At 36.6% G+C, this 26374-nt stretch overlaps 1 protein-coding gene across 1 annotated transcript in view; it reads right to left on the bottom strand.

The window, feature by feature from the left end:
- LOC150102415 (muscle-specific protein 300 kDa-like) overlaps positions 1 to 26374 on the bottom strand; it is a 288507-nt gene that overhangs the window by 31029 nt on the left and 231104 nt on the right. Inside the window, exons 16-19 of the mRNA XM_090399573.1 lie at positions 25287 to 25613; positions 24109 to 24285; positions 14903 to 15043; positions 8150 to 8470 (exon numbers count right to left, since the gene is read on the bottom strand). Coding sequence (XP_090255699.1) covers positions 8150 to 8470; positions 14903 to 15043; positions 24109 to 24285; positions 25287 to 25613 — 966 coding nt within the window. The remainder of the gene's footprint in view (positions 1 to 8149; positions 8471 to 14902; positions 15044 to 24108; positions 24286 to 25286; positions 25614 to 26374) is intronic.

Genomic DNA, 26374 nt, shown 5'->3' with positions numbered 1-26374 from the left:
CACGAGAGACCCAAACTAGCAAAACAATATCTGTCATATCTCTTCTTGAATTTTTACAGATGAAGAACTCACAACTAAGTCAGGCAATGAATTCCACTCATTCACTACCCTCCAGGCAAAAAAAACCTTGTTCTCACACCCTTGTTAACCACACTCTTCTTTAATTTCCAGGGATGACCTCTTGTTCTTCCATCACTATCACACAGCTGAAACATTTCCCATGAATCCTATAAAAACCTTGCAGTAATTTAAATGTTTCTATCATATCTCCTCGTCTCCGCCTATCAACCAACCTCTGCAATCCACAAGCTCTCAATCTATCATGTAGGGAGCATTTTTTACATCACTCACCAACTTAGTCACTCTTCTCTGAACCCTCTCCACAGCCTCCTCATCTCCAAGGAATCCAGGTGACCAGACCTGAGCACAGTAATCCAAATGTGGAAGTATCAACGCTTTATAAAGGGGAATAATAACCTCTTCATCTCTGGATGTCAGTGTGTTCCTCAACAACCAAGTAATCGTATGTGCAATCTTGGACACCTTAGCAATGTGTCCACTGAACTTCATCTCCCTATCTACCAACACCCTAAGTCCCTAGCCTCATCAATCTCTTGGAGTACTGTTCCATCAATGTAGTACACAGCTGGAAAAGTAGTGTACAAAAGTAGTACATTACTTTTCCACATTGAACTGATATCCATTCCCTTTTGCCCATTCTACCAGATTATTTAAATCATCTTGCAAACTTTCAACATCAGCTTGATTTTTTATTGCGCTACCCAACTTTGCATCATCAGCAAACAACTGAATATCTCCCTTTAAGCCATTTCCTATGTCATTTATATACAAATTAAACAACAATGGTCCAAGCACAGAGCCCTGCCTTCATACATGATTAAATGGAAGAAGAAAACTGATACACACAAGTTGTTATAGATCCGAGAGACTATTTCTGAAATTAGCAACACTCCATTATGGCCATATTAATTTGCCACAGATCTCCCAGATCTTTAGCAAATTAATTCAGCCATTCTGTGATCCTATTTATCCTGACTTCCTTGGATAAACTTCCTGTTGCTGCCTCCCCAAAAAACACTTGATAGGACAATAGTTTCTTTTCAGATACAGTTGAAAATGTTTCTGCCACAGCCTAGCTGAGTGCTTCATGAAAGTTGTAATTTGTGCTCTGAAGATGCTGGTTGGAAATCCAGTGAAATATTAATAACTTAATAAATAATTTATGTATTATTATTGTGCTCCTTTGTTAGTGTTTATACCATTGCAGTTGCATATGTACCAGAGTCAAACTGAAGTTGCTTAGCTTACTATAGAGTATCAGTGTGAATACAGCCGTGGAATTGGACTATATTAACCTGAGCGTTATAATGTAATATCTTTTTGATAGGGCCTCTTATGTAACTGTTAAATACTAGTCTTAGCGGTGGCAATGTCCTGAGGTAGGGCAAGATAATTCTTTTGGATAAAGGAGTCTCCAAGGCAGAAGAGCAAATTAAAGATCAATTTGTATATCTCAGAAGTAGTTCTTGAGGTATTGGAAAAGTTGGTTAAGGGCAGAATTAAGAAATGGATGGAAGGATGGATAGAATTATGATACTTCATGGAAGATATTAATGTTTGTGAAAGGTAAGTCATGCATTAGGAATTCATTCACTTTTCATAATAAAGTAACAGTTGAGCTGGATAAAGGAAATGGCTATACTATGATACAATGGCATCTGAAACTGCACAGAAATCTGTTATGTAAATTCAAGCAAATAGGAATAGATATGAAGCAAGCAGTGAATGTGGCTGGCAGATGGCCATCAGAAAACAGTACACAGTGGAGTATAATCCAGGAGAAAAAGGGTTACCAAAAGGAATGCCACAGGGCTCTGTACGAAGGCCACTACTGTTCAGTTAGTATATTAATGATATAGGGAATAATTTGAGGGATAATCTCAAGTTGTTTGCTGATGATGCAAAACTGGGAAGGACAATAGTTAATCAAAATAATACACAGATCCTGCAAGATGATTGAAATAAGCTAAAGAGTGTGAGCAAAGGATAACTCTGATTATCAGTTTAATGTGGCAAAATATAATGTTACGCACTTTGTGAAGAAAAAGATTATATATTGTATTGCATTGAAAGGGGATATGATAAAAGCATATAAGTCACTACAGAGGGGTTCCATAATCTACAAGCAGAAGACATTTTTCAATACATTAAAAGTAAAGAGAGAGAGTGAACAAAAGGTCATCATAGGAGATTATGTAAGAGTGTAATTAGCAAGGGCGTGAGGTTTGTCAGTGAATGAGTAAGGAGAAGTGTGATGTGTATTGTGTAAATAAAGGTTAGTGTCGAATGCCTCTGCATGGAGTCTTCAGACTCCATGGAAATGCTTATACTATAATAATAATGATTAAGTCATTTATAATCCCAACAACCAGTAATCCTGATATTCCCATGCACTACTTCAATGCAAATCTCCTATTTATCTCACTGTGACAGCCAACAAACCCTGTCTTATACTGCTCTTTTTATCTGTGGTGCCTCTAAAAAAGTTGATTCCCTATGCAAGAGGAAAGAGAGAGACAGACAGACAGAAAGTTAGTATTGATTATCAATGCTAACTTTCTCTCTTTCTCTCTCTCTCTCTCACACACACACACACACACACAGACACACATATTCAAATCAGCCAATCACTTCAAACACTCATTACTAGTGACTCTCCTCTTCTGGGATATTGCTCTCCCATACATTATTATTATTATGTGCCACCTCCAAGGAGTCCAAAGAGTCGTCGAGAGATGGCACCTACTCCACAACTCTCTGCCTCCACCACTCAATCTACCAACTACAAAACCTCAACTACCATCATCATCATCATCATCTACTGCTCACTACCACCATAACTAGCATTTTCACAGACAATCACAAACATCCAAGCCAATAGCAGGATTCGAACCCACAGCCTCTTGGATAGAGAACAGATACACTAACCACTTGGACAACCAGGCTGGAATGACTTGCTGATACCTATCAGACAACTAATCTCCAATCAAATGCACTAATCTACCATCCATCCATCCTCATCTGTTCTAATTTAATTACCAACTTAGCATGGGGAAATCTATCTAAGATCTTTGTGAAATCTAAATATAAAACTATCAAAGCATCTTACTTGTCCAATTGTCACCTTGATATAAGTAAGTAGATTGCTAAAATATGAAATTAAAACATCTTAATTACCTGATGGTTACTAACCATGTGAGGAATTCCATGAGGAAAGTGTACACGGTTGGTGATTATGAAGACAGCTTGCCGCTGTCACATGAATGAGGATTTGGGTGGAAAGTAGATTAAAACTGACTGAGTACTATTCAAGAACTGTCTAGCAGATGCAATCTAAATATATTCCAAGAGTCAGAAGGTTAAATAAGATACGTTTGAAATGGAAATGAAGAGATTGAGCATGCAATACAGAAATAGAAGGCATTATGGTGAGAACACAAGATGAATGGTAATAATCAATTTCATGAGGAGTACAAAGAACAGGCAAGAAGAGTGACTCAGTTGGTAACTCAGGCTTAGTGGGGTTATATTGGAGGATGTGTAGGAAATAAAAAAAAATTGGCATAGTGATCTAGAATGCAGAATAAACATTTCTAAAATTGTGAAGACAGCACAATGAATTCTGGCAATAATGTGGAGAACACACTGACCTGTAGAAGTAAGGAGATATTAGGTCCATTGTATAAGACATTGATTAGGCCACATATGGACTATTGTGCACAAATTTGGTTAACTCATTTTCAAAAGGATGAAGAGATATGGAAATGGGTACAGAGGCAATTGATTAAGATTGTTTCTGATCTCTCATTTGTAGAGTATGAAGAATTAAGAAGGTGCAAGTTACAGAGTTTCATTATAAGAGGAAGAAGGGTCATATGACAGAGACATATAAGTTGTTAAGGGGGTTATTATCAGATTAATGGTGAAGTGGTTTTTTCATAGAATGGTGAGCAATGAGAGAAAATAAGAAGACATTCTTGGAAGCTATAAAGAGGATGTGAGCAAAGGAGTGAGAAGAAGGTTTTTTGCAGAGAGAGTGGTGAATAATTGGAATGCATTGCCTAAGAGTGTGGTGTCTGCAGAGAATGCCTTTGTATTTAAAATGCAGTATGATGAGGTGTGTATATATGACAGAGGACCTCTGCCGATAACATCCATCTGTTAGATGGATGTTTAGGCATGGCAACATTTATCTGAAACTCTCAACCCTAAAATCTTCAGATCTATAGCAACCATTAACTCAACTCAACTACAAGAGATACTAAGAGGTAGGGAATTGATGCCTGCCAACTTCCAAAAAGTCAGTAAGGGCTCAGCATGTATATACATATTAAGGGAAAGACAAGGATAGAGAATTTTTACCTGTGTGCTTTGGCAAATAAAGGACATCAGATTTATTTATTTATTTATAACAGTCAATTCAATATAGCATAATCATCTATGAATATTTACATCCCTTTCAAGGATAATGCCACATGTTGTATTTCTTATCAGAATAAATGAAATATGCACTATGTTTCTTCTCTTCTTATTATAAATTGTTCTGCATCCAATTTAATATTTCATATATTTTAAAAAACAACAACTGCAAAAAAAAATTTTAAACACTGTGATGGCTAAATCTTCATGAGGCCAGTTATTTAAAGAGATGAAGATTAGTATTATTATTATTGCACCCCTCCATGGAGTCAGCAGACTCATCGTGGTAGATTCATTCGAATGACAAAATATTTATCATATTGAATCTTAAAATCCTGAACACTATTTGAATTAACAACATATCCTGGTAATGGGTTCTGTTCACTGACATTTCTCCATGTAGAAAATCTACTCCTCACAACACTCTTCACCACATTCTTAAACAACTTTCAGGGATGGCCTCTGGTTCTTCACCTCTCACCTTCTACTCTTCTTTATAATCCCTCTGAATTAATCCAATAAAATCCTCTCACTAACATAAAGGTCTCTATCATATCACTTCTTTTCCTCATATCCACCAAACTCTGCAATTCAGATTTCCTCCTCTCTCTCTCTCTCTCTCTCTCTCTCTCTCTCTCTCTCCATAGCCAGCATTCCAAAGTCTTTATATTGTCTTAGTCACTCGTCTCTGGACCCTCTCCAATGTTTCCACATCACACTCAAAACCAGGTGATCAAATCTGAGCACAATAGTCCAAGTATGCTTTATACAGTGGCACAACTACTTCCTCATCCCTACATGTTAGAGTACGTCTTATCATAGCATGTGCTGCTATGATACGTAATCCCTGAAGACATCTTAGCGACTGAGATAAAATAATGGAAGGATTAAAATTAGTTTTAATCCTTTCCCAGTGCTGCAAATATTCTATTAAACCTCCAACATGAAGAAATCCCGAATTTTATCCACCTCCTGCAGTACGGTATCAATATAGTACACAGCCTTATATTTCTACACTCCAGAATGCAACATCTTGCAGTTATTAATATTAAAACTACAGCAGCACTCCTTTGTCCAAGTCAAAAGTCTATTCAAATCTTCCGAATGGAATTAACATCAGCAATGCTACTTATAATTTTCCCCAACTTTGTATCATCAGCAAACAACTGAAGATCCCCACTCAGTCCACCAGTCCACATGATATATTGCTCATAAACAAGTTAAACAACGGGGGGGGGGGGGGTTAAGAACAGAATTCTGGGGAATGCCACCAGTTACCCTTCTTTTTCGAGATACTGCTCCATCAACCAGCTGGTATCGTCAGAGTCAATCTGTAATCGAGCTAACAAATTTCTGTAATAAATTTCACGGTTTGATATGAACACAGATGATTAAAAACATAACTATTTATTAACTTAGAAGCTAATATTTCGCTGGTATTATATCCAGCATCTTCAGAGCACACAACACAAAGTTTGATACAAATGCAAAACAACCACAATCCGGTGTAACAGTGGGGCTGGTAATAGTAATTGCAGCGTGCAATACAAGACTAAAGTCCTAATATGGCACCATCCAGGTTTAAAAAAAAAAAAAATTTTAAATAATAAAATAAAAAAATTCAAAGTTTTAAAATAATAGTCCAAATGATAGTCTTAGAAAGTTTGAAAAAATGAAATAAAATAAAAGTAATAAATATTAATTTGGTCTTAAGATGATTGTCTCCCAAATCTTTGGTAGATTTATACAACCATACTTGTTAAGGTTTGGAGTATGTTTTAAGGCTTCTGTTGATTCCAGGAACAACCTCTCTGACTTGTAGAAGCTTCTGTGCATTACTTTTGTTTCTTTCCAATTGATCCTATGTGTAGGGGTATCCAAAGCATGGTCTGCCAGACCCGACTTGCCATAGCGAAAGTGTCAGATATATTTTTTGTGTTCACTGAGACGGATGTCCACAGTTCTTCCTGTCTGTCCGTAGTAGGCTTCCTGTGTGCAGGGGTATCCAAAGCATGGATACCCCTGCACACAGGATGAATTGGAAAGAAACAAAAGTAATGCACAGAAGCTTCTACAAGTCAGAGAGGTTGTTCCTGGAATCAACAGAAGCCTTAAAACATACTCCAAACTTTAACAAGTATGGCTGTATAAATCTACCAAAGATTTGGGAGACAGTCATCTTAAGACCAAATTAATATTTATTACTTTTATTTTATTTCATTTTTTCAAACTTTCTAAGACTATCATTTGGACTATTATTTCAAAACTTTGAATTTTTTTTATTTTTTTTTAAAACCTAGATGGCGCCATATTAGGACTTTAGTCTTATGTTGCACGCTGCAATTACTAGCTCCACTGTTACACCGGATTGTGGTTGTTTTGCATTTGTAACAAACTTTGTGTTGTGTGCTTTGAAGATGCTGGATATAATACCAGCAAAATATTAGCTTCTAAGCTAATAAATAGTTATTTTCTTAATCATCTGTGTTCATATCAAACCATGAAATCTATTACAACAATGTCTGACGAACACATAGGCCTATCCATGCATCTAACAAATATACTATCTATTCCCATTCTCTGCAGCTTGTACACCAACTTATCATGTGGTAATCTATCAAACACTTTTACAGAGTCCAAGAATATCACTGTATATGATTCTCCCTTATCTAACACACTCATTACCCTATCATAAAATGCAAATAAATTGCTTAAACAAAACCTTCCCTATTCAAATTCATGCTGACTATCATAAAGAATGCTATGTCCATCAGCCAATTCTGTATTCTATTCCTAGCCAATCTCTCTAACACCTTGTCTACAACTGCAGGTATACAGACTGGTCTATAATTGGAAACATTTGTCCTAGAGCCATGCTTGTAGAGTGGCACTATTTTGCCTTCTTTCCACTCCTTAGAAACCCTACCCACTATAAGACTTTCATTAAATAACCAGATCAAGGGTATAGTTAATTGTTGTGATTAGAGATAGTTAAAGAAAGGTAAAGCAAGATGAAATAGGGTATGAATAGGCTTTAAGGAAAACTAGAAAGGGAGCACCCATTTAAGTTACCATTAAAAAAAAATAATAAAAAGGTACAATTCGAGTTTCCACATGGCAAATAATATTAACTCAATTAAAAGTCCCCCACCCCAAAAAATAACGTCCATAAGTGATGTATGGTCACTCCCATACCTCACTGGATTTTGTGAGTGAAGTCATCTACTAGAAGAAGTGATAGGGTCACAGATGCCCTTTTGACAAAATATTAATAGGACAATCAAAAAACATTCATACCCATAGTGGGATTCAAACCTGCAGGCTCTTGGCTGGAGGATTCAAACAAACATTTATAGTACCCACTCGACCAACCAGGAGCAATTATAATCCATGCTGTAACCAATTATATGCTGTACTTTTTAAACTTCATGGCATAGGGCAAAGCATTAGTGGCAATTATATAAAATCACATGGAGCATAAATATGCTCCATGTGATTTTATAAATATGGGTAAATTAAATCAAAATATAGGAGGTTATTATAAAATATGGAGTATAAGGCACATAAAAGTGTTAAGTATAATGGAATGTTGTGAGCATATATATTATACATTTTATATTTAATGAAAATGCATAAAAAATGATCTTACATCTATCCATGCTAACTTTTGAGCAGGAGGTACATCTTCTGAAATTATTTTATGAAGTTTTGCTTCACCATTTTGTAGCCAATCAATAAGATCTTCGAGTTGAGCATTAAATCTCGTCCATTTCTGGGTTGTTTGTTCTAAATATTCTACTTTTTCTGTCATAGTAGTTAAAACCACTTTGACTTGTTGTTCAATTTCTATTATTTCCTTCTGCAAGAGGGGCTTTTGTTCAGTGGTTATTTGTTGCACTAAATCTTCACTTGTAGTTTTTAGTCTCTTCAGAGTTGATTCTGTTGCTTCTCGTAAATGATGATATAATTGCTAAAGCAAAATAATCATAAATTAATACTTAAAAAGCATTAAAAATAATGTAAATAAAAAATGGATCAAACATATTGGTCTAATTCAGAACATAGAGATTTATGATAATATCAGTTCAATATAACATAATATTAAATCAAATAAGATATAAAACACATTTGTGGGAAATTGTGGATGTGTGGAATGAGTTCGATGGTCAAAAGGATTTATATAAAATGGATGGATTACATTTGAATGGATTTGATGTGCGGAGACTTGAAAAGGTGTTGTCGAATGTGGTGGAAGTGAATGTACAGAACCAGGGAGTTATTAAGGGGGGGGGGGTAGATATGCAGATTTTAGGGAGACAGTTGAGTGTGTGAATGTGTTTAATGTGCCCAAGCGAGTAGGAAAGACCACAAATCAGAATGGGATAGTTAGTATAAGGCATCAAAATAGGGATGGGATAAATCGGCTTCTTCAGTTCATGTATACAAATGTCAGAAGTATTAGGAACAAAAAGGAAGTATTTTTGGGCTTGGTTGGCACTTCCAGACCACAGGTTATTGGCATTAGTGAAAAAGCTGCCAGAAGATGACACAGCTAGCGGGATTGAATGTGAGGGGTATGGTGTGTTCAGGAGAGACAGGGGAAATAAAATGGGGGGAGGTGTGTTATTGATGATAGCGGATGAGCTACAGCCAAGGAGAATAGAAGTGGAACTGCAGGATAGAGATAAGAGCACATTTGAGGCAATTAGGTGTGAGATTGAAACTAGCAGAACAAAATGTACAGTTGGGTGCTGCTATAGACCAGGTGATGGAATAGATGGTGGAGATAGTATGCATAAGCAAATAGAAGAAATGAGTGCAAGGAGGGTAATTATTATGGGAGATTACAACTATGGTAACATTGATTGGAAGGAGGAGAGGACACATGGGAGGAAGGAATTGGATTTTATGCGGTTATTAAAGGATAACTATCAGCGACAGTATGTAATGTGAGATTGAAACTAGCAGAACAAATGTACAGTTGGGTGCTGCTATAGACCAGGTGATGGAATAGATGGTGGAGATAGTACGCATAAGCAAATAGAAGAGATGAGTGCAAGGAGAGTAATTATTATGGGAGATAACAACTATGGTAACATTGATTGGAAGGAGGAGAGGACACATGGGAGGAAGGAATTGGATTTTATGCGGTTATTAAAGGATAACTATCAGCGACAGCATGTAATGGAAAATACTAGGGGTCAGAGAGTGCTTGACCTAGTAACTGCATCTGAGAATTTGGCTGTAACGAATACGACCACGTTGCCACCAATTAGTGAGAGCGATCATAGGGTCTTGACTTGGGAGGCGGCTAAAGGTGTGGAATTTACAATTAAGACAGAGCACATGTGGAATTATCGGGATGTTAAGTATGACAAGCTTAGGAGATTGATTGGTACAGTGCCGTGTCATGTAAAACTGCAAGGACTAGAAGTTGACAGTGCATGGAAGGCAGTTAAGAAGTGTTTGCATGAAGCAATGGTTGACTGTATACATAGAGTCCGAATAATAAATCAAGTAGGGGTTAAACGCATGAATAACACCATTAAGCTTGAGCTGCAAAAAAATAAAAAACTATGGAGGGAATTTAAGGAGAAAGGTAACCGGCAGACGCATGAACAGTATAAAGCCCAGGCCAGAAGGGTAACGAGTGTGGTAAGAAAAGCAAAAAAGGATTACGAAAGAACATTGGCCATGCAGGTTAAAGACAATCCTAAACAGTTTTTTCGATATGTCGCAAGTAGAAGAAAAATGTATATGGCAGAATGATTTTAAAGAATGCCAATGGTAGGGAGGTAACCGAATCAGTTGATATAGTTGAATTACTGAGCGAGCACTTTGCAAGAATATATCATCCAGGTGGTGACATTGCAGAAATGAATGAACCAAAAGTTTATACAGGAATTGTGGAGAATGAGGTGGAGGTGAGTAGTCTATTACAAAACCTCAATGTCAATACATCTGTGGGATTGGAAGGTATACAAGCTCGTGTCGTACGTGAAGCGGCTAAAGAATTGTCAGTACCCTTGACCATTCTGTTTAATCTGAATCTCGAGTCTGGGTTAGTCCCAAGGGAGTGGAAAGAGGAGAAAATAGTTCCACTGCATAAAGGAGGTTCCAAGACTGCTGTTGTAAATTACCAACCGATTAGCATATCAAGAATCGTTGTCAAGGTCTTAGAGAAATTAGTGAAGAAAAGAATACAGGAATGTATAGATGAAAATGGGATATTGTATGGGGGACAACATGGTTTTGTGAAGGGTAGATCATGCCTCAGTAACTTGCTTACGTTTTATAACACAGTGATGGCTGAACTGGATATGGGTAATGGGTTTACAGTGATACTACTGGACCTTGCCAAGCACTTTGACAGGATACCACATGGAACCCTAATCAGTAAACTGGAGCAGATGGGGATGGATATAGGGTTGGTGAGATGAATAGGAGGGTGGTTAATGGAGAGATACCAGAAAGTGGTTTATTCAGGAGTGGAGTCCAAAAGATGGCTTGTGACTAGTGGTGTAACGCAGGGTTCTGTTCATGGACCACTACTTTTCAATTTGTTCATTAATGATATAGGAAAGGATCTGAGAGGAAGTCTTCATTTGTTTGCTGATGATGCAAAGTTGGGTAGAGCAATTGTGAGTGCACAGGATGTCCAAATTTTGCAGGATGATTTGGATAGTTTGGAGGACTGGACTAGGGAAAATGGATGTCAATTTAATGTGGCAAAGTGTAAGGTTATGCATTTTGGAATGAAAAGATTAGCAGCAGTATATCACATTGGTGGAACCATACTCCAGGAGATTGATGAGGGCAGGGATTTGGGAGTGTTGGTGGATAAGGAGTTGAAGTTTAGTGGGCACATTGCAAAAGTGGCCAAATCAGCTCATCAAATCACTTGGTTACTGAAAAATACTTTAACGAGCAGAGACAAACAAGTTATTGTTCCTCTATATCGAGCCCTGAAAAGACCTATCTGGATTGCTGTGCCCAGATATGGGCACCAGGGTTTCTTCTTGATGGGGAGGAGGTGAAGAGGATCCAGAGACGAGTGACTAAGATGGTGGCAGGTCTGCAGAATGAACCTTATGAGAACAGATTGAAGATTTGTGGGTTGGAAAAATTGGTTGATAGGCAGAAAAGGGGTGATATGATTGAGACATTCAAATTACTGAAGGGTTTCTATAAGAATAATCCAGAATATATTTTTGAGAATAGGGCTGGTGGTAGGACTGGGGACCATACATGGAAGCTGGGCAAGAATGTGGTTAACAAGGGTGTTAGAGCTAGGTTCTTTACTTGGAGAGAGGTAAATGAGTGAAATAAGCTACCAGAGTTTGTTGTGGGTGCTATGACGGTGAATGAGTTTAAGTGAGGTATGATATATACTGTGTGAAAGACGAATAGTTGTTCTTGACATGATGTTAGGGCCTCCCTCGATGAGTGTGTCGACTCCTTGGAGTTTCCCATAATAATAATAATAATAATATTAATAATAATATAACATATAAAAGAAAATTTCATGAACCTGAAAGAACATTATTTAGTAAAGATTACTATAAATGATAATTTAGTTTAAAAAAAGTTATTAAAGAAAAAAATCTTTGGAATCAAAGGTTAATAATAATTGCATTTTTATTTGGTTATTATAATATGAAGAATGAAAACTGACTAGTTTTGCCAGAGGTAAGCTGGCCTCACTAGAGGATGAAATTATAAATGAGGTGTCAAATCATCTGCCAATTGGTGAGTGTAACCATGAGGTGATTACCTGGGTGGTTGCCAGCAGTGTGAGGACCTCTGTGAGAAAAGGGTATATGTGGAACTACAAGGGGGGGAGTGATTATGAAAAGCTCAGGAGACAGCTTGCAGGTGTAGCATAGAATGAATGAGGAGTTAGCTGGAAAAGACATCAATGAAGCTTGAGAGATTTTCAAAAACAATCTAGTAGATGCAATGTCTAAATGTATTCCAAGGTTGAGAAGGTTAAATAAGGTAGGTGAGAAATGGATGAATAAAGAGATTAAGCATGCGATATAGAGAAAAGGGGCATTATGAAGGCAGCATAAGAAAAGTGGAAATAACCAATTCCATGAGGACTACAAAAATCATGCTAGGCGGGTGACTTGGTTGGTGAGTTTACATAAAGGGAGGTATGAACAGCAGTTAGCTGATGAAGCCAAAAAGAATCCTAAGGAGTTCTTTTGATATGTAGCCAGCAAAAGAAAGAATGATGATGGAAGAATGACAGTGATTGGAGAAAATGGTATAAAGACAGCTGTTGAAGAAGGTGTGGTGGAGATACTTAATGAGCAGTTCATAAAGGTCTTTCAGTCTTGTGAATGTGACTTCATGGAGAGATTGAGAACAGTTGATGATGGGGAAGAGAGACTGATGGTAATTGAGCAAGAGGTGTATGGGGAATTGAGCAAACTTGATGTAAATAAGGCTGTGGGACTTGATATATATCACCATGTATTCTGAAGGAATGAGCTAGATAGTTGAAGCTGGTCTTGACATATTTTTTTAATAAGCATCTTGCATTGGGTCAAATTCCTAAGGAGTGGAAGGAGTGTAAGATTGTGCCACTTCATAAAGGGGATGATAGAACTTAAGCATCAAACTATAGGCCTATCTGTGTGTCACGTATTGTAGATAAGTTGTTGGAGAAGCTTGTGAGAACTAGGATTCAGAATTGGGTTGAAATAGTATTATCATTCATGGACAGCACAGATTTACTAAAGGGAGGTCATGTTTTAGTAATCTACTTACTTATTTCAATAAGGTGACTACTTCCATGGACAAAGAAGAAGGATACACAGTAATATACTTTGATTTTGCAAAGGCCTTTGATAGATTACCGTATGATAAGTTCATAGTCAAATTAGAGCCAATGAGGTTGGATATTAGATTGGTGCATTGGATTGGAGACTGGCTATCTGATAGGTATCAACAAGTTGTGTATGTGAGAGCGATATCAAGGAAAAGGAAAGTTACTAGTGTTGTGCCTCAGGGGGCTGTTTTAGGACCATTGCTTTTTAACTTGTATATTAATGATAATGGAGAAGATTTGGATGGAGATATTCAGTTGTTTGCAGATGATGCAAAGTTAGGATGAACAATGAAGGGTAGAGAAGATGTTGTGACCTTAAAGGAAGACTTGAATAAATTGAGTGGTTAGGCACAGGAATGGGGATGTGATTTCAATGTTGCAAAATGTAAGGTTTTAAAATTTGGAAAACAAAGATGGGATGCAGAATTCATGCTAGGTGAGGATATATTGTCAGAGGTGGAGAAAATAAGAGATGTGGGAGTGATAGTGGATAAGGATCTGAAATTTAGGGGACACATAGCCAAAATTGTGAAGACAACACAAAGGCTTCTTGGAATGATGCAGAGGGCACTGACTTATCAAAGTAGGGAGATTCTTGTTCCATTGGATAAGGCTTTGATTATGCCACACATGGACTGTTGTGCCCAGATTTGGTAACCTAGTTTTCAGAAGGATGAAGAGATGTTGGAAAGGGTCCAGGGGCTACTGACTAAGATAGTTTTTATCCCTTATTGAATGTTGGAATGTTGAGTATGAGGAAAGATTGAGAAGTTGGACAGGAGGAAGAGGGGAGATATGATAGAGACGTTTAAGTTAGTAATTGGTTGTAATATTATCAATGCTTGAAAGGTTCTACAGAAAATAGTGGGAGATCATTGGAGAAACAGAGGTCATCACTGGAAACTGTATAAAGAGGGTGCGAGTAGGGGAGTGAGAAACAGTTGCAAAATGTAAGGTTTTAAAATTTGGAAAACAAAGATGGGATGCAGAATTCATGCTAGGTGAGGATATATTGTCAGAGGTGGAGGAAATAAGAGATGTGGGAGTGATAGTGGATAAGGATCTGAAATTTAGTGGACACATAGCCAAAATTGTGAAGACAACACAAAGGCTTCTTGGAATGATGCAGAGGACACTGACTTGTCAAAGTAGGGAGATTCTTATTCCATTGGATATGGCTTTGATTATGCCACACATGGACTGGAAACTGTATAAAGAGGGTGCGAGTAGGGGAGTGAGAAAGGTTTTTTCATTGGATATGGCTTTGATTATGCCACACATGGACTGGAAACTGTATAAAGAGGGTGCGAGTAGGGGAGTGAGAAAGGTTTTTTCATGCAGAGTTGTGAATGATTGGAATGCGTTACCTGAGAGTGTGCTGTCTGCAGAAAGTTTGAGTGTGTTTATAGCACAGTATGATGAGCTGTGTGTATGACAAAAGGACTTCTTTGATGAGTTTTTGACTCCATGGGGTCTTGGATAATAATAATAATAATAATAATAATAATAATAATAATAATAATAACAAAACATTTACCCTTTTAAGAGATGAAAAAAAAACCTTACCTGTTTCAATTTTAGATCTTCCTCTCTCTTCTTACTAGGACCTATAATTGTCACTCTTCTTAATTCGTCTTCAACTTGTTGCAGTAAATGAAAGATTTCGGCCTTCTGCTGCTCATAATCAGACCAAAGTATTTTTGTAGTCTGTTTTGGGGAAAAAAATTATTATTATTTTATTAACCTCATCAGGAGAACCCCAAACCATAACTCACTGACTTTTGATCATGACTTTTCTTTTAATAAAATTGAATTATATGTATTCAGTCATTCACTGACAAAATACTCAAAAGTTGTGAAGAATAGATTTTTTTCCTCAGAGTGAGTAATGAATGAGTGGAGTGAGTTGTTAGAGGTTTCTTGTTGGTTAGAGCACTTCTGGTCACCCACTCCAATCATTCAATGTCACAAAACATATTCATATTCAACTTTAAGGGCATCATCTTGTTTTTTCAATTCAAGTAATGTACTGAAAAATTTCTTTTGAATCTATCTTATAAACATATATCCTAAAAACTTTATAGTACATGTAGAATAGTAACATATATTTTTATTACATCCCCTTTTGTTCCTACCTACCAACCAAATGACAGCATAAGTACAGTATGAGAAGAAATTAATCAGTCAATCTAGAAAAACCCTGGTGATTTTTTTGGTATGTGGATAGTAGAAGGAAAAATGATTATGAGTGGATAATGGTAGTTGCTGAAACTGGCAGATTGGAGGATATAGTTAAAGTATTGAATAATCAGTTATCAGTGTATTTCATCTTCATGAAGGGATCATCAGGAAAAGCTGGAGTATAGAATGGATGGTGAATGAGCAGTAAGTATATGATGAATTAAGTAAACTTGATGTTAGTAAGGCAATAATATTTGACAGTATATTGCCATGTGTCTTGAAGGAATTTCCTATGGAATTAATGGCACCTTTGGTGCAACTATTTAAAGTGAGTCTTGCAACAGGGCAAGTCCGAAAAGAATCAAAGATAATCCACTCTACAAAGGGTGGTGGGGGATAAGACTAGGCCTACAAATTATAGGCCAATCTGTCTATCTGGGGATATGGTGACGGTATTAGAGAAGTTAGTGTGGATTAGCATTCAGGGTTGATAATAGCAGTATTCATTATGATGGTGAGCATGGGTTTGTTTGGTTAGGGTGGGAAGGTCATGTTTCAGCAATCTGCTTATGTATTACAACAAGGTGACAAATTCACTTGCTAAAGCAGATGCATTTATGGTGTACTTGGATTTTGCAAAGCCCTTTGATAGAATGCTACATGACAAGCTTACAGCTAAACAGAAACAGATGAGATTAGATAACAGACTAGTAAGCTGGATAGCTGTGTGGCTGTTGAGACAGATATCAGCAGGTTCTATATGGATTAGTGGTACCCAAAAGAAGAATGTCACTAGTGGAGTGCTACAGGCATCTCTTTTGGGCCATTATTGCTTAACTTGTACATTAATGATATTGGGACCAGCTTAACTAGAGATTTGCAACTCTTTGCCAATGATAAAAAGTTGGTAAGAACTATGAGAAGTAAAGTAGATGTTGTGGCCTGGCAGGAGGATCTGAACTGGCTATGTGAGTGGGCAAATAAGTGAGCTATCAAGCTATCAGTTTAATGTTGCAAAGTGCAAGGTCTTGAATTTGACAGGAAAGGTTGGGATGCAGATTAGACAATTAATGGAGAATGAAGGGGAGTCAAAGAGATTAGAAATCAGGGAGCGATGGTGGATAGAGACTTAAAGTTTACGGATCATATTGCTTAAATTGTAAGAACATCCCAATGGATTATCAAAATAATCAGGAGACACTGATATGCAGAGACAAGGAGGTTATGGTTACACAGTATAAGGTTTTGATCAGGTCACATATGGGCTACTGTGCACAGATTTGGTCCCTTGGTTTTCAGGGAGGATGAGGATCTATTGGAGAAGGTTCTGAACAGGTTTAATAAGTTAGTGTCAGGTGTATGGAATGATATGAAAAGAGATTGAGGGAATGTAACTTCCAGAGCCTTGTGAATAGAAGAAGAGGAGGAAAGGAATGAGACATATACTAGGGTGGTCTGAAAAGTTCTCGGCCTTGACCATAGATGTCAACATTATCAGGAACGTTTTTTTCCCCTAAGTTGGTATATCTGTCATAAGCATCCAGGTGAAATTGCAAGTCACTCTATTAAGTAGTTTGTTTTATACAGCTGTCTGAAGCAAAAGTGTTGTCTGTATCCCTTAAAATGAATAAAATTGAGTATCATGCGGTTATAAAATTTTTTGTAAAAGAAGGTTTAACACCAAAAGAAATTCATTCAAAGTTCATAAAGGTTTATGAGCACTCTTCTCCTTCATTTTCGACAATTAAGAAATGGCTTGTAAGTTTAAACATGGCCATAATTTGCATGCCAGCCTTGAAGATGATCCATGTGAAGGACGTCCAAAAATTGTAACAACACCAGAAATCACTGATCGAGTGATATGGTACTGGATGACTGGTGAGTCAAAGTGCATGAAATTACTGAGCCTATAGGCATTTCAAAAGAACATGTAGGATATATTTTGCGTGAACAATTGCAAATGAAAAAGCTTTGCGCAAGATGGGTGCCACGCTTGCTCACAGTAGGCCAAAAACACACTTGTATAAAAATCTCTGAACAGTGCAGGGTTTTAACAAGAATAAAACTGATTATGTGCATCAATTTATTACTATGGATGACACTTGGATTCACCATTACACACCAGAATCAAAACAGCAGTCAAAACAGTGGACAGAAGCCGGTTGTTCAGCGCAAAAGAAGACAAAGTCGGTTCCATCAGCAGGAAAGGTAATGGCATTGGTTTGGGTTTTGGGATGCTAAAGGCATTTTGTTTATTAATTATCTTGAAAAGGGTAAAACAATAACTGGGGAATATTATTCCAATCTTTTAACCAGACTAGACAAAAACATTTGTGAGAAAAGACCTGGTTTGCAGAAGAAAAAAAATCATCTTTCATCAGGACAATGCACCTGCCCACAAAGGTGTTTTGGCAATGAGAAAATTAAGGGATCTGCACTATGATTTTTTGGAACATCCACCCTATTTCCCAAATTTGGCTCCCTCTGACTTCTGTCTCTTCCCAAAACAAAAACTCTTCCTCACTGGTCAGCATTTTTCTTTGAATTAAGAGTTGATTGCAGATGTAGAGGGGTATTTTGCAGATCTTAGCAAGAACCACTACAGGGATGGGATAATGGCGCTTGAGCATCACTGGAATAAATGTATTAGTCTTAAGGGAGATTATTATTATTATTATTATTATTATTCGTGACACCTCCAAGGAGTCCGAAGACATCGTGGGAGGACACCCACTGTACAACTCTCTGTCTCCACTATTACACAGAACCTCTACTACCAAGATTATGTTGAAAAATAAAAATAATTTTGAAATTATAAATTTGTTTTTTCATTTTTAGGCCAAGAACCTTTCAGTGCACCCTCGTAAGTTGGTGAGGGGGTTGTTATTAGATTAATGTGGAGAAGATATTTCATAGTGTGGACGGAGGTAAGGGTAGAACTTGATGCCATCCAAGGAAGCTGTATAAAGAAGGTGTATGCAGGGGAGTGAGAAGCAGGTTCTTTGCATGGAGAGTGAATGGAATGCATTGCCTGAAAGTGTGGTGAGTGCAGAAACTATGAATGGGTTCATGTTGCATGTCAATGGTCTTTTGGTATGAGACGGTATAGATCTCCTGCAACGATTCTTTTGACTCCGTGGAGGTCAGATAATAAATATCTCTTCATGTCAATCCCCACTTCATCCATACCGCCTCAAACCACTGCCATTATTTCCCTTTTGTATCTCCACTTTACTAACATAATTTGCATGCTATCATCAGCAGTACTCCCCTTTCCTTCCTGTCCTTTCTATACTCAAACATCACCCTTTTCTATTTCTATTCCTGTCAGCATAGCCTTATTCAACCATGTCTCACTTATTCATACAATTTTTGGGTGGACAAACTCAATGATCATAACCATTTCACCTCCCTTATTTCTTATGCTCCTGGCACTTGGGAATAACACACTTAAATTCACTTTTAGGTTTATAACCACTCTAGTACTACTTATGCTGCTTGTTGATTGTAATTTCCCACACCTACCTATTTCCAGTTGCCGTTATCACTACTTACCCTATATATATCTCCTCGAACTCAATTACCTCCTTGCATTCCTGTGCTGACCATCACCATACACACATTCACTACTACTTCCAACATCCCTTCTCCTTATAATATGTCTACATGTCCACTTCAATTGTCCCAATTTCTCTGTTTACATTGCATTCTTCTTCTCTCATCATTATTGCTCACACTACTGTCTCATTTACAACCAGTTCAGTCTCACTAGTTCATCTCTTGTGGTCTTTCACTTCACCTCTTACTTTCTCTAATCTCTAATGCGCATCACTCATTACTTTCTTCTAGCAATGGTCTCTCCATTTGAGTTACACCAAACACCTTTAAACATAATTTGTCACTTTTGGGCAATTCCATCGCTCCCTCGAATGCAATCCACACATTTACAAACTTCCCTCCCTCCTTCTCACACAGCTCTGCTAACATACTATGCATGATTCTTCTTCTCCATCTCAACTCATCACTGTCATACTTTGGAAATACACTGACCACCCTTCTTACCACACTGTTGTCTTTTTGTCATCTTTCACTCTCCTCAATAACCTCTTCATATCTGTCCTTACCTTCTCCTTATGTCCAAATGAATCATCATCATCATTATTATTATTATTATCATTATCATCATCAACAGATCACCATGAAATCAAGATACTCATCATAGGAGGTCTAACTCTCACATGCAGAGTTCATCATATCTTGACTTAAATGCATTCACTGTCCCTGCACTCATCACACTTTCAAGCAATGCATTCCAAATCCTCAATCTCCTTCCTTATATCCACCCTGTACAGTTTCCAGGGATGGCCTCTCATTCTTCCCTCATCTCCCGATATTCTATGAAAAATCTCATCCACATTAATCTAGCAATTACCCCATACCAACTTATACATCTCAATCATATCTCTCCTCTTCCTTCTATCCACTAGCTCTGTAATTTGTATTCTCTCAATTTGTCCTGATATTCCACATTCCAGAGACCAGAAACCAACTTAGTCAATTGTTTCTCAACCTTCTCCTACATCTCATCATCCTGTTGAAAACTCTGGTGACAAAATCTGTGTGCAGTGATTCATATGTGGCCGGATCAAAACCTTGTACAATGGAATCAAAACATCATTACTTCATGTCGGTGTTCTCCACATCATTCCCATAATCTGCTGTGGTATCCTCACAATTTTAGCAAAATGTCCATAAAATTTCAAGTCCCTATCCACTATCAACCCCAGATTTTCTATCTCCTCCACAGCCTCAAAAATGTCTTCATCAATCTTATACTCTGCATACCATCTTTGCTTCCCCAATTTTAAAACCTTACACTTTGCAAAATTAAACTAATATCCCTACACACTCGTCCAAAAGACAGTCTGTTTAGGTCCTCTTGCAAAGCTACGACATCTGCTCTACTTCTCATAACTCTCCCCAACTTTGCATCATCTACGAACAACTGTATATCACCATTTAAGCCCTTTTCAATATCACTTCCATACAAATTAGACAACAATTGACACCTATTGAAACAACTTGCTAATACCTATCAACAATCCAATCTCCAATCCAACACACTAATCTACTATCCACCCCCATCTGTTCCAATTTATCTAATAGTTTGTTATGTGGCATTCTATCGAAAGCCTTTGCAAAATCTAAATATACTACTGTATATGCATCCCCTTTGTCCAATGTGTTTGTCACCTTGTTATAATAAGTAAGTAGATTGCTAAAACATGATCTTCTTTCAGCAAACTCATCCACGACTATCACTAAATCTCTTTCTCAATTATGCCTCATATCTAATATGTCAATTATACTGCTAATCCTCACTCCTGCTCATTTACTTCTCGTATCTAATATGTCAATTATACTGCTAAACCTCACTCCTGCTCATTTACCACACCTCTAATAATGGAATTCTATATATCACTACTCTCTAGTCATTTATCAATTCTTTTTCTCTACTTGTTTCATTTCTATTCATGATATTTCTAATCTTATTGTAATCTTATTCTTATCATACTTCTAATCTTATTGCATGTATTCTTCATCTCATTTCTCATTCTGTTCAACTCATTTTTGAAGTCTTGCATCCTGGCAATCACAGTATTGTATTTGTTACTCCTACAATGTCTCTCTCCCTCTCCATCTGTCATTCATTTGATTTGTTTCCTCATTCCTCCTTTCCTTAGGAGGAAACCTACAACCTACCATCACTTAATACAGTTCATCCTTAGTTATTCCTTATGCAGTACAGCGTCCGAGAAGATCGCAAAACTTTTTAAACCTTTCAATATCAGAGTTGCGTTCAAACGAGTCAAGACTGTCTGTCATGTTTTAAGATCACCAAAAGACATTAATTCTTTTTTCAAACATGCTGGAACGTACAACATCCCATGTGTTTGGGGTTTCAACTATATAGGACAGAAATCGAAAATGAAATCCGAAGAAAAAAAAACATATAGGAGATGTTAATAACAACAGAACAGACAACTCAGGTCTAGCCCATCATTTCGCAATTACTAACCATACCATTGATTGGGATAGCAGCTCCATGCCTTACCTAGAAGAAGATTTCCATTGTAGAAATTTCAAAGAAGCCGTTGTAGTCCTCCATTCTGGAAAAAATCTTAACAGAAACCAGGGAATGATAATAGCTGACATATAGAAAACCTTAATAAGATCACTCAGTCTGCCAGAATTGAATTTTGCTCAAAACTATAGAACGTGCTCTCATAACAGTGACTAACACAACACGCTCAATGCGTGCAATGTTACGCGTTCTGTTTTAATGTTTAATTTATATGATAGTGTTACTCCATTTTCTCTGTACTGCCACTTTGAGTTTTTTCTCTTACTGTTATAAGCCCTGAAGAAGCCAGACAGCCCTGGTGGCAAAACTTGTTGGTATTAGATATTTATAAATCATGGTCAATTAAAGATCAATATGGATTTCAATTTAATTATATGTTTGAATGACCAAATATAATCTAACGATGAGCATCCATAAGATCTTTTATTTTCTCAGTTTCAGATTTTGTTCTGTGATTCATATAGTCTTTTTTGTTTGTGTGTGTGGGGGGGGGAATATAGACAGCATTCACCAGCAGATTAGTACATTGAGTACAGAATAAATGCTAGGACACTGGGACTCTACACACCACCCTAATAGAAAGTTAAAGGTTTCTATCATATTACTCTTTTCTGCTCATCCTGAAAGAGGAAAGTTATTAGTTAACGTCTTGAGGGTTTGTTTTAGGTCAACTGGTGTTAAACTTGTATGTCAATTATATTGGGGAAGGTTTGATTGAGGATATGAAGTTGTTGGCAGATGATGAAAAGTTGAGAATCTCTGTGAAAAGTAGACTACACAGATGTGGTTTTACAAGAGGAGTTGAAGAGACTGAGCGAATGGACATGGAAGTGGGGTTAATGTTCGTTACAAAATGCAAGGCTTAAAAATTCAAAAAACAAAGATGGGATGTAAAATATACAGTTAGTGGGGATATGTTGGAGAAGGTCAATGAAATAAGAGATCTAGACTGATAGTGAATAAGGACCTAAAATTTAGAGTGCACATTAGTGAAACTGGGAGGACAGAACAACAGATCTGGTAATCATGCAGAGCATACTGACTTGTAGAAAAGGAAATTATGGTTCTGTTGTATAATACCTTGATTAGGCCATATATGTACCACTGTGAACAATTTGGTTACCTGGTTTACAAAAGGATGAAGACATAGTGGAAAGAGTGTGGATGTGACTTGGTAAGATGGTTTCTGGTCTTGGTAATGGTAAATATAAAGAAAAGTTGAGAAGATACAATTTGCAGAGTCTAGTTAATAGTAGTATGAGGAGAGCATGACATGATAGAGATGGAAAAGCTGTTAAGGAGTTCTTATCAGATTAATCTTAAGAGGTTTTTCCTAGAATAGTGGGAAATTTGGGGAGAACAAGAGGTCATCACTGGGAGCTGTATAAGAAGAATGTGAGCAAGATGGAGACAAGCAGGGCATTTTTTGCATGGAGAGTGGTGAATGATGGGAATGCGCTGCCTGATAGTACGGTAACTGCAGAGAAGCTAATGTATTTAAAGCATAGTATGATGAGCTGTGTGTGTGTGTGTGTGTGTGTGTGTGTGTGTGTGTGTGTGTGTGTGTGTGTGTGTGTGTGTGACAGAGGGAACCCGGGCGATAAGTTTTTGACTCTAGAGAGGTGGGAAGATAATATTAATAATGTTAAGAAATTTTTATTCAAAAATTTTTTAACATTTCTGACTCAGAATTTACCAATTAAAATTGTATTGCTTCTGTTGAAACTTGAAAAAATTATTTAAATTATCTTGTTTTGAGCATAAGAAATAATTGCTTTTCATCTAATAGCATTCAGGAGAATGCTATTATTATTTTATTTTATTTCTCTTGATTATTAGCATAATCAAGAGAAATAAAATCATTGGAGGGGGGGGTACAATGTAATAAACTTGTTTATTACATTGTCATATGTGCATTTCACCACATTTGACACACACGTTTGAGAAGCATTTTTGATTTACGATTGTATTTATTGAATGAAAATAACACTTAAATAATCAAATAAAAATCGAATAACAAACAAACAATAACAACAAAATGGCAGACATTTAGGCCTATTTGCATGATGGTCTGCTGGGAACTAATCACAGTCCACCCTTACTGGTAAACTGTGTAACACTTTGTTGGTCTAACTAGCTGAGCGGTTAATGAGCTACTCTCCAGCCAATAGGCTACAGGTTTGTGATTCTCTTAAGGTGAGAAATGAATTTCATCATGTGGTGTGTGACTACCTTCCCACTTATCAGAAACCTCAAGTGACCTGAAAGCAATCTTTCTGTACAGCAAGGTTTCCAGATCTTATAAAAAAATAAATGCTATCAAAAACACTCAGACCTACTAATGTACTATAGGTATACAATAAAAAGTAGCACACAAGACACTACTTCCATCTCCAACAAATTTTTATGTAACTATATGTATATTATTTATTTATAGAGAACTTACTTGCAGTTCCTCTAATTTTTCTTTCACTTTCTTATACACCTCTTCCCATGTGGATTCAAGGGTTGTAATTTCAGTTTGAAGAAACTTGGGTGCTCGATGCTCTTTTTGTAAGTCTTTCCCTTTTTGAACACTGTCTTTAACATTTTGTTTATATGTTTCCAATTGACTAGCCAAAGCCTAAGTGATAAAAATATTATGTATAAAAGATAAAATTAGCAGCTAAATAAACTAAATAACAAATTTTTTAAAAAATTAAATAACTAAGACTGGTATTTCATAGTTTCAGAGAAATGAGAAACACAGTTAATTTAAACAGTCTTGTTAAAAAAGAAATATGATCTAAAAACTACTAATTAGTAATTATTTAAAATCTGAATTAAAATAACTGAAATAAAGAGCCAACAGGCTTCACTTTGGTGATGCAAAATTATTCAAATTAAGTGGATATTGAATCCCATGTCATTTCTTAGTCGAATAAGAAATTCTAAGAAGGAAATCTAATCTAAGAGTTTCATGCCGAATATAGAGACTATAGTTTTGGCGAGTCCAAGCATAAGCCAAACACCTGGTAGTACATGCTTGGGCAACTTGTAGTAAAGGTGGATTAAGTTCCAATCACTGTCCTTAGTATTTGCATCGCTGAAGTGAAGCAAGACTGTTGGCTCTTTATTTCAGTTATTTATTGGTGCACCTCTTGGCAACTTGTATTGTAAAGAAATAACCTCCATATCACTGTAACCTCAGTATTTACATCTGGGTCTACCTACTCACTGATGAGACCTCAATAAAGGTCGAAACCGGTCTAGGTAGTGACCTCCTCCCATAATGTATAACAGCATACATCTCCTAGGAGATGTATTTTACATTATGGGAAAATACTAAGGACAATGATCGGATCTTAATCCACCTTTACTACGAGTTGCCCAAGCATGTACTACCAGGTGTTTGGCTTATGCTTGGACTCGCCGAAACTTTGTATAGTTTCTATATTCGCCATGAAACTCTTAGATTAGATTTCCTATCTTAGAGTTTCTTATTCGGCTAAGAAATAATGTGGGATTCAATATCCACTTAATTTGAATGAATTAAAATATTTTTGCAATCTTAGAAGGGCTTCTGTTTTTGTATTGTAATTTTAAATTATACAAAGATTTATTTTAATTAAAAAATTAATTTACCTCTTGTTGCTGAACTATCTGTTGTAACTTTGCAGGAGTATCATACACCAACTCATTTGTCATTTCTGTTGCTTCCTTAACACCCTTTAACCAATGAGTCACTTCCTTTACCTCTTCACGATAAACAAAGCACTTAGAAATTGTTTCTGTTATTACTATAGTTGTTTCTATCTGGGGAATGAGAGACTTGTAACGTGTAAGGAGAGCATCTAATCTTTGTTGTTCTTGAGTGGCTTCTGCCTCTGATAGTCTTGATAAGAATGATTCCAGTTTTTGAACTAACCATTTCACTTCTTCTCGACGGCTGTCTACCTCTTTACAAATATCCTAAATAATAAAATAACATATACTCAACTTCTGCTATAATCATAGATCAGCTAGAATATATCAGACTATATCTGGATAGCTGAGTGGAGAAAATCTCTGCTATGTAACTGAGAGCTTGATGGGAAGATAATAATAATAATAAGGATTTCTTAAAAAATTTCTTAACATTTCTAATAATTCAGAAATTACCAAATAAAATTATATTATTTCTATTTGAAACTTGAAAAAAATATTTAAATTATCTTGTTTTGAGCATAAGAAATAATTGCTCTTTTCATCTTTATTTGAGGTTTGCAAAGAAAAGTTCCAACTATCTCTGTTAAGTTTCTAATTATGCTGTGGTCTGTTTCTGAATATTTTTAGAAGGTGGATAATTTTCATTACTTGGCAGAAGATGAACCTGACTTAGAAAAGCTTGAAGTGTCTTCTGAAAATGGCCATGTTTTGTTTACAGAAGAGTTTCCCATTTATCTAACTATCAGAACAATTATGGAACTTCATATGCTATAGATTTCCAATTCGTAGTGAGTGAGATTACCATTAAAAAATAATATAAATAACTCTGAAATAGCACAGATTTACTATGTTTTAAAGCAGTCAGACAAACATGATTTAATCTCAAAACCACATAATAGCTGTAGTTGTTTAGTGTCATATAATAGCAAATCTCTGATTTACTATTACATTACATTTTATTTTATTTTTTTGTTTTGTCTGTTATAACTTCCCGTAACTAAGCATTGAATTTGTGAAAGCAAATA

The sequence above is a fragment of the Typopeltis vanoorti genome, chromosome 10 (assembly GCF_054136105.1).
Source record: "Typopeltis vanoorti isolate ZY-2024b chromosome 10, IOZ_Tvanoo_1.0, whole genome shotgun sequence".
Taxonomy (NCBI): domain Eukaryota; kingdom Metazoa; phylum Arthropoda; class Arachnida; order Uropygi; family Thelyphonidae; genus Typopeltis; species Typopeltis vanoorti.
The sequence above is the reverse complement of the archived record's forward strand: the minus strand, read 5'-3'. Positions and strand labels throughout refer to the sequence as shown.